The 10,090-nt window shown below is 40.2% G+C and overlaps 1 protein-coding gene across 1 annotated transcript in view; it reads right to left on the bottom strand.

The window, feature by feature from the left end:
* usp6nl (USP6 N-terminal like) overlaps positions 1 to 8,553 on the bottom strand; it is an 18,474-nt gene extending 9,921 nt beyond the window's left edge. The window contains 1 exon segment of the mRNA XM_017034810.2: positions 7,210 to 8,553. Within this exon segment, the coding sequence (XP_016890299.1) occupies positions 7,210 to 7,279 (70 nt within the window). The 5' untranslated portion in view covers positions 7,280 to 8,553.
* Between the last annotated feature and the right edge of the window lie 1,537 nt (positions 8,554 to 10,090).

The following is a 10,090-nucleotide window of genomic DNA, read 5'->3' as shown; positions in this document are numbered from 1 at the left end:
ATATAAATTATTATGTATTCACTATGAATAAATAATAATAATAATATTGTATATACTTGTACTTTTTTGCATGAAAAAAAGGGGAAAAACATGGACTTATTGTTATTGCTGACATTGAAACCACAGCTACACCAATTCATTTTTTTATTTTTTTTATAGTTTTAATTTTGAACTTTAGTCTTTGCGGTTACTCTGACACTTTTGGTCAAACCCTACAAAGTTTGACCAATGGTAAAACAGTTCAGAGTAAAGTCTTGTAAAAGTCCTGAGTAAATTCTAATGGCTGGCATTATGAGCTCATCAGCTGAAGGCGTGGAGGTGTACGTGTCTGAAACACACACACACACACACACACGCACACACACACACACACAAACAAACAAACAAACAAAGTGAAGTCCTTTTCCTTCTGGGAAATTAACCTTAGAGGGCCCTGCGTTACCATGGAGATCTGGACAGGAATTTCAGGGGAACACACACACACACACACACACCAGAGTGCACACACAGTGTTGATCTTCACTCTCCAGCTCCAGTCGACTGTCCCCTGTCCATGCTTTGCCCGTCAAACACGGGGACTCACCAACTTCTCTAATGTGAACGTTTAGCATTTCTTCAAAGCTGTTTCTGCTCCAGGAAAAGTTTTTTTGTATATCATTTATTCTTCAAAGCTGTTTCTGCTCCAGGAATATCAATTTATCACATTTATTTTTTTGTACATTTCGTAGCTGGGTTCATATTTAACCACGTGTGCATGAAAACGGGTCATAAAAGTATCTCAGAGCTGGTTGAATTCAGGAGGATCTGGTGTCGTTTCACACACAGAGAACTCTGTTCCCCTACAGCAGGTGTCAAACTCAAGGCCCGGGGCCCAAATGCAGCCGGACAAGTCATTTTGTACGGCCCGCGGGAGGTTAAAAAGTGTTTACTAAAGTCCATGAGCAGAGTTAATGTGATGAATTACACAGTTATGAACCACATTTGTAATTTGGATAAATAATAATCAATTGCAGAAACATGTATTAATACGTTATGCAGTAGTTACATTTATACAGTTCTTAAAATCAATTAAAACTATTTTATTTCCTAAAATGTATTTAATTGTCCTAGAAGTGCAGTGGCACAGTGTTGGAGTGTTTGTTCTCCATAAACAAAACAGGAATTATCAACACTTTTCTCAGTTTCTTTTGCCCTGATGAAACCCTTCGTTTCCTTATTTTTTTATTAGTATTTATTATTTATTATCTTTGTCTCCAAAGCATTTTCTGCCCAGAAACAAGAAGAATAATAATAATTAGAAGGGTAATATGCATGGAGGTGACAGTAATGACAGCGGAGAAGCTGCCAGCGGAACAACTCATTTCCTCTCTTTTGTTCTCCAGCTCACGCTTCACTGAGGCAGAAGCTTGGACACAGCTCGAGCTAACGATAGCACACGTGTGTGTGTGTGTGTGTGTGTGTGTGATAACGTTAGCTCAATGATCTGAGCGTATTCAAAAAGCTGTGATGTGTGATAGATTACACAGGTTTAGGTGACAGTAACGAATGAGGAAGTGGATAAGAAATATAGAAGAGGATTTAGAAGAGGATTGTGACATTTGGTTTTTCTAGAATTCGTTTTTCATCATTGTTTGTTTGTTACACTGTGCTGCAAATACAGAGTAGTTCACACAGTGACGGCTGTTAATTAAAATGCGCAAAATGCATTTTATTTGATTTATATTTACGAAAGTTTCAATTTCAAAAAGAAAAATAAAATGTGAAAAAAACATTTCTAGCAGTATTTTTGGTCATCAATTACTAGGCGTTTCAGGCGACCCCTGTTTGAACCCACTGTGGAGTTTGTGACCCCAAGGTTGTAAAACTTCTCTGACTGACACCCATAATAACAATTCCCTAGAGATAGAAGATAAAGAGAAACCAAAGCAGTCCATTGAATATGAACTATGATGCACTGTATCATATGCAGTGAAGCAGTTGAGAAACTGGCAGTGAGTATTTTGTTTAGTAAATATTTTGAAACTTCAACATGAAGACGTAGCAATGACCGATGAACCAAATAACAGTAAAGATTCTGTTTGTTTCCAAGAGACCAACAATTCAACAGATAACCAACGGTACATTGTCCATCCCAGTACCCACTTCAACACACCGGCTACTGTAAAGAAAACAAAAACAAACCCATCTTTCAACATCTTACAGCCGACCAAAAAGAGCCAATCATTTCAAGTGTCTCTGTCCATTATTTGCCGAGCCATTTTAACCAACCAATCAGTTTAAGTTGATACATTTTGTCATTAAATTGGTCAAGTTTTCACACTGCAGTCACCGCTGCCACTGAAAGTCAAAACGAACAATGTACATTTTGTCATTAAATTGGTCAAGTTTGCAGTCACGGCAGCAGCTGAAAGTCAAAACGAACAATGGTGTGTCTGCACACACACACACACACACACACACACACGTTATTACGTCTTTACAAAGACAATAATCCACTTCTGTTTGTGTTTCAATGAAACTCAAACATAGACTGGGAAGCAGCCGACACTACAGTTTATCACAGAAAGACCAAATAAAGACTGATTGCAATTAACTAAATTAATATTAGGTAATATTAGTAAATATATAAAAGAAAGTTAATCCAGGAGATCTGAATAAAACATTTATTCTTCACCTTTTTCACAGCGATCCAGCGGATCCTCCTCATCGGTTCTAGTCCTCATAGGTAAAGAATGACTGACTGACATTAATGGACGAGCTTCATCGCATTACTGTCTGTCACCATAAATATCTACGAGAGCGAGAAGAACAGGCAGAGATACATGAGATCAGAGGCTGTGCTCACAACAAAGCTGCTGTTTGTTGTTGTTTTTTTTTTTCTTTTTTTTCCCTTGTAGTTTTACTGTGACTCATGGACAGAGTCACACAGAGACAGAGCCGGAGACTTCAGGTCCCACTCGCAGCATTCCCGCCCAAACATGACCACAACACAACAGGCTCCATTCAGCAGCTCCTCACAGACTGAGAGGATTCTGCAGAAGTCACTCAAATAAATTAATAAAAGATGTTTCTCAGTGCTTTACTTTGGACGTTGTTTATCCAAAGACTTTATGGTAAGAACCGGTTTGAAGCTTCTAGAAAAGCAAAAACAAAACAAAACAAAAACTTTCGTTTTCTTTTCACAAAGAGGAAAGTACCATAAACTTTTTCTCACTATCTCGAGCAGGGGTGAGGTCCTCTAGGGGGCAGCCCTCGGAAAATTGGAGGGAAGGTCAGAAAAGATTACCAAAAAAAAAAAAACCATAATAATTTTTGAAAAAATGTTAATAACCATTGAACTGTATTACATGTAAACTGCCATAATAGTGAAATTGTCAGGTTTCCAGTGGTGAATGCACATTGTTTGACAGCTGCAACTTCAGCGCGACAACTTCCTTATCTGTGTAGACCTGCTCCTCAGGCTAGCGTGTTGCTAACTAAGGTAAAATGGACAGGTTTTTGTAGACCAAACACTTTATTATTCAGCGGGAATATACAGTGCTTTATGCTAAACAAATGTAATAATTATTAAATAGTGAATAAAAGTTGATGTTTCTTTACATATTTTGTAGCATTGACTGTTGGTTTGCAAACAGCGTCTCCGACTAGAAGCTAATGCTGTTTTAGGGGACTTGGCATGAAACAGTTTCAAGGACACTGGTTTATTAGTTCACTGCTGCCTCCTGTGGCCAGATTGTATCACTGAAGGTAAATTAAAAAAACCCAAAACAATACAAAGAACAACGTAGGTACAAATATCTGGCTCTGTGACTGCACTGAGCTCAAATCCCTTACATTCTCTATGGAATTTGGTTGATGTGGGAAAAATTAACATGTCCAGAAATAAACAAACATAGAAGTAAGAATCGTCTCTTCTCTTTCACCAGCCTCACCTGCTACCTTGGCTCAGCATTAACCCTTCAACAGCTGTAAAGTCTTTGTGATTAATAATTGAAGAGGACGAGGAGTGAAGCTGCGGCGGAGGGAAAATCGATAGGTTCTGTTGAACCTAAGCCTCTGTCGGAGGAGAGAGGCAGAGGAAACACAGTCTGTTCTCTTTCTGCTTTAACAAAAGACAGCAGCAGGATAGACTCTACTGCAGTCTTGGCCTTAAGGCAGGACTGTCAGATGGTTTGGTGCAAGATTTAAGAAGAAAAATGTACCATTGTTATTACAGTGTTCAAAAATGCAATTTGCGATACAACTGCAACGACAATATCGCAATAATACTTAGTTTTTCAAGTTTTGTTCCATCATTCCAACATCCGGCGTTAAAACTCGTCAACTAGTTCCCGAAGCATTGGTCCAATTTTTCTGATGTTTTTATGTCTTACATTACGATGTTACCACTGTGCTAGTGTAGGGTGACATCGGTGCTTACGTACAGTATGCGAGTTCCGACTTACGGCGAAAATCCAGTTATGTCGTACCATAGGAACGGAACTCAACGTAAGTCGAGGAGCCTCTGTAGTTTACGAGGAAACATTTTTTACACGCTAACAAGATGCAGCACCATCGCTGGATCCAGCAAGTGACTTTGAAGTCACTAATGTAGCTGCATGACAGCGGGTGTTTGAAGCCGTACTGTCCTCCCTCTGAGTCACTGCTAAGTTCCTGATGTAGCTGCAAACTATTTGATCACATCTCATACATAAATAGCTGCAGTCTGTACCTCTGTACCCGGACTTTTGAACATTTCCAAGTCCAAAAATAAAAAAGTCCGATGAATAAAGTGATGACATCTGCTGTGTTTATGTGATTTAGCTTCAATCCCTGAAGAAACAGAGAAGATTGTTGAATTAAAAGAGACAATAATAAAGAAGGAAAGCTGTTAAATAATGCAGAGGAAAAGCACACGAGCTGCTGCTAACTAGGAAGAGGCTGCCGGCTGGCATCGGCCGCAGCACAAATAAATCCAACATGTACCAGAGACATTCTGCTGCTGAGAAAAGAAGTTGTTGAATAGTTTATCTGCATGGAATTTGCTGGGGGTTGAAACAGCACCACGGAAGACCTTTATAAGAGGTTTATGCTGGCATTTCTTAAAAAAATAAATGCTTTTTTAAAAAAAAGTCTCTAATGTAATGATGTACAGTTTTAGCCTAATCTTCTCACAACAAAATCTATGGAGAAAATCTGTGATTTAAACTCAAAGGATTGAACAAACGACCTGTCTACGAAGGCTTGCGTGATACAACTTTTTGTATCCGATACCCGTATCAGTGGTGTCTCAGTTTACAGGATCTCGCACAGATTTAAGCCGAGCATTCGGGTGTAAGTGTCAGATCGGACGTGCTATGGTTTTTTTAAATTCAACGTTCCATGGAAATCACAGCTAATAAAGCTTTTTGACCAACAGTAACAGAACCAGATATTTTTCGTGATTTGTTGTGGATATAAAAAAGACAAAGCTAACAGTTCCTCTGAGCGGTCAAATATCACACCCACAGACAACAACACCCAACAGCAGAATACTGCAGGTTCCAGACCAGACATATGCAAAGACCTGAAGTCCTTGGGTAAGGGATTTAGGAAAATCTCTAAAGAAATAGTTTTCTTTTTTAACTTAATTTATGTAAATACGTCAACACCACTAGAGACACTTCAGCAGTTTTGAAGTTGGCAGCCTGATTCTCTAAGTCTTGAAGCTCTAAACATTTCATGCAAATACCATCTGCTAACACCTTCACTCCAGAAATCACACCTCCACAGCTTTGAGGTGTGTGTGTGTGTGTGTGTGTGTGTGTGTCTGAAACTGTCTCCATTTGTGTGAAAAGCCAAACTGAATTCCACTGAAGGGTTGATGGACACACACCAAGACAGCAGCCAGAAGGGTGTGAATTATTTCCAGAAAAGTCGACACAGTTTCTCCTCCTTGTTTAGGTCTACGTGTGTGTGTGTATTTTTGGGTTGCAAACACACACCTTTAACCACGTTTTAAAAATAACTCTATAAAAACCATCTGTTTAAGAGCAGAGAAGGAGCAACTTAATGAGCAGCACTTGGTCTCAGGCAATGGTTTCCGACCTTTTTTAGAGAACCATGAACTGTTGTTCCTCTAATCCATGGTTTTTAATTGGAATGCAGAACTGAGACTTTACAGTAAAATCTGGAAGTAAAAAAATATGGCAGAAATAATCCTATATCATAAAATAAAATTAGCAAAAAAAAGACTTAATCAACAAGATATTGTTGTTTCAAATTGTTTCTCCTAGTTCTGTCAAAAACTGCTGGTGGATTAGAGACTTAAGAAATGATCATAAAAAAGAAAATCCTGTAAATGTTTATGTATTTCTGTCACATCAGAACTGCCTTATTGTATACGAGTCGAACTTTGAGCGTCACTACAGTGTTGTTGTTGTTGATTCAAATGGATTAACAGCTTCGGAGGCTGTTCTCGCCAACAGCAGGTACATCTTAACTGTACATTTGTCTAAGAAGCGAAAGAACATTTGATCTTCAGTTACAATCCTATAAGAAGGTTAATGGTTCGCATTTTGTGCATGGCTCCTGTTTAGAAAACAAAACCAAACAATGCAACCAACATCAACAAATACAAAGTGAGAATTACGATCATATTTTAATCTGAACGTTTTTCGATCGGGAAGTTCGATTCTGTAATTTTGACCAATATTTTACCGACACTGATCCTGAGTTTTGGATCGAGCCATTCCTACTGGAGGACGGCATCAACTTTTAGAGAGCTACTTCAAGGGCACTTAGTAATACGAAAAGCTACTTGTTTGATACAGACTTTCGAACAATGTAATCAGTACTGTGACGTACGATAGTAGACACTCTTCTTACCATTGAATATCACTGCAAGTGTAACTGATTCAAAGTACAATCGTTGACCCTCCAGTTGACTAGTTTTATTTTTAGGACATACGCCGCGGGCACCTTAGGTAGTCCACGGGGGCTACCAGGCACCACGCTGGACTGGACAGTCCTTCCCTCGTCATATTTGCCTAAATCTCATCTTTCATTCGTAATCTTTATTCTAATCCTAAATCCAAACGAATTCTTGTATAAAAACACCTTCTTTCTCAGTGCAGGCCAGCAAAACAACAAGGACAACAATAGCAAAAAAAAAACAAAAAACCAAACAAACATCCCTACAAGGATGACACCAACAAACACACACACACACAGACACACACACAGACAGACCTCCAAATCTTGCTGCTGCTCTGCGTCTGGATGGAGACACCAACTCTTTGACGATCTGAAGAACCTGCATGGTCAGTGGGAGGCAGTGATGGAGGGAGACGTAACACAGTCAGGGCAGGAGCAGCTTTTAAAGTCCACTGCATCGCCCTTTAATGTCATCCTTATAGTGAATCAGAACAGGCAGTAGTCCGTGGGCCCACAGTGCCTATGAACTCATTTACCACAGACATCAGTTGGAAAGACGCAGCTCTGTTGACCATCCAGTGATTGAATGAGAAACTTGTGGTATGAATAAATGGTACTAGTTCCTGGTTTCAGGTTTTGTTTGGTTGGTAAAGAGACTCTCATATACAGAAGAACGGTCAAAACCACACAGCATATATGCAGGGACATCCTGCCTGATGTTGCTCTGGTAAACTATTTCCCTCAAGGTCCATCCAATTTTTTAAGCCGACCATCATCAAACTAGACAATAACACGTAATAGAACATTAAGATAAAAATGTAAAACTACGAAATTCACCAAGAATTATAAAAAAGTTCAACTTTGTTGCAAAAAAAACAAAAAACAATATTTCCACTTCCACAACCAACGAAACTCGTCCAACTGAAGCACGCTTTAGTTGACTAAGCTGTTCAAAAGGCAACTATTTTGATCCGATCATTACAGCACATGGTCAGTTAACTCCACTTTGTTTCATGGGTTTAATCTTAGAACCAGCATCGCCAAAAAAGGTGGACGGGCAGAGGAACGCCACAAATCCTGTTCCAAAATCTAGAATCGTGACGGGAAAGTGATCTTTTGAGCATCCAAACTTTCTCAGGCACGAAAGCTTCGTCAGATGCCGATTTTCGTAAAAACACGCTCCTGTGTGAAATCCAGTGGAAATCTGCTCCACATGAAATCCCCCCCCGCAACCCCGACCTGGTGGTGAGTGCTGGAAGTGGCCACGGACACGTCTGTTCTCAGGCAGAACATGGTCGTCTAGTGTGTGATGTTACGCTCACACGCATGATCTTCAGAGACAGAGAAGAGAGCAGTCTGCCCTCTCCACGTTACTGCCCGTTTCTCTCCCCGGTCTTTTTTTTTTCCTTTCCTTCCGACCGGCTGTTTTGTCTCCTGTTTCTCTCTGACAGAAAGAAAATCACCGGCTGCATGTGGACGAGTGGACGAACAGTTGATGATTCCTGACTCAATCACCTCACATTCATCCTTCTTCTTCCTCTAATCCCCCACCTCTGAATTCTCTCAAAGCTGAGATGCTGACTGCTTTACTCTCTCTTCCTCACCCTCTTCCTTTCCCCATCTCTCTCTCTCTCTCCCTCTCTCTCTCCCCATCTCTTTTGGCTCTCTCTTTTTCCATCACTCTCTCTCTCTCTCTCTCTCTCTCTCATTATCTCTTTCACACTGTCTGTACTGTGCCTTCCTTCTTCCACTCACTTCCACTCTTCACCTTTGTGCATTTTTTCTCTCATCTTCCTGTTTCACTCCAGCCATTTTTCTTTTCATTATAAATGCACACACACACACACACACACACACACGTCAGCGCCCGGTGCTGTGTCGAGTGAAAATGTGATCTAAGAGATAAATGAAAAATGTTTTATTCAACAAAACATTCTCAACATCATTCCAACCATTTACAGCAGGGATGTCAAACATACAGCCCGCAGGCCAAAACCAGCCCACTAGGGGGTTCAATCTGGCCCGCTGGAGACATGTTGAAACAAGAGGAGAATAAACATGTACATATCAGGTCGAAGTTCGATCCTGGAACTACTCACACACGTTGGCTATTCCAAACATTTCAGTAGAAGAATTGTAATTTTTTCAATGCTAGTTTTAGTTTTTATCCAAATGAAATGCTCAATTTTAGTGTCTACTTTAAATTAAAAACCGAACCACTCAACTAATGAGAAACGATTAGAGAACTGACTCATGTCATTTTTTCAGCCTTAATGTTTTTTCTTTTTTCCTAATTGTATTTTTTAATATTTTTAATCCAAATGGTCCGTTGTGTAAAACAACTCTCATCAATGATCTGTTCTTTAATTTATCCTTAACTGTAACATTTTTTTTGCAAAAAGACACTGAAAAGCCAGGATCATTACAGACTAGGTTGGAATTTTACAGTTTTATGTTTCTCCAAATAAAGGGTGAAGGGAAATGACCCAGGGTTCACCTCTCCCTGACTTCCTCACTGCGTTTGCTCTGACCTCCTGGTTTGGAGTTTCTGTGAGCGAGGGAATGGGAACAGAGGGGAAAGAAAAACACACTGGAACAACATTACCTCTCTGTCCCCTACTTCCTGTTGGCCCTTTTGTGTCATTTCCTGTTTTTGAAATGACACACGAAAAAGAGCGCGGGGCTCTAAGGTGCAGGCATTTCAATCACAACTGCCCCCAAAAAACGGGAAAAATGATGGAGGCTCAGTGTGTGAGCAAAGGTCACAATCTACGGTGTCAAAAACTCCAAACCCCACAATTCCCTGGTCGCAACAATCGACTCTTTACTGTCATCCTTATATTCCATATGAAATTTATCTTTCATAGTAAACTTTATTCCACTCATTGTAGATATTTATATATTAAATGTGGCCCTAATACTGCACCGTAACGACGGCAACCTAAGGCCCGGGGACCGGATGTGGCCCATTCAGCGTTTTAATCTGGCCCGCCAAACTTTTCCAAAATATATCCATCCATCCATCCATTTTCATCCGCTTATCCGTTACCGGGTCGCGGGGGCAGCAGTCGCCACCCAAATCACATTGCACCGTACCAACCCTTCCTGTAGGTGGTGAGTCCACTGGAAGGTACCAACCGCCCTAACCGGGATTCGAACTTGCCCAGGAGATGAACCCTGGGGTTCCACACCAATG

Source organism: Cynoglossus semilaevis, chromosome 8, assembly GCF_000523025.1.
Source record: "Cynoglossus semilaevis isolate Cse_v1.0 chromosome 8, Cse_v1.0, whole genome shotgun sequence".
Taxonomy (NCBI): domain Eukaryota; kingdom Metazoa; phylum Chordata; class Actinopteri; order Pleuronectiformes; family Cynoglossidae; genus Cynoglossus; species Cynoglossus semilaevis.
Note: the sequence above shows the minus strand (reverse complement) of the source record. Positions and strands in the feature narration are given on the sequence as shown.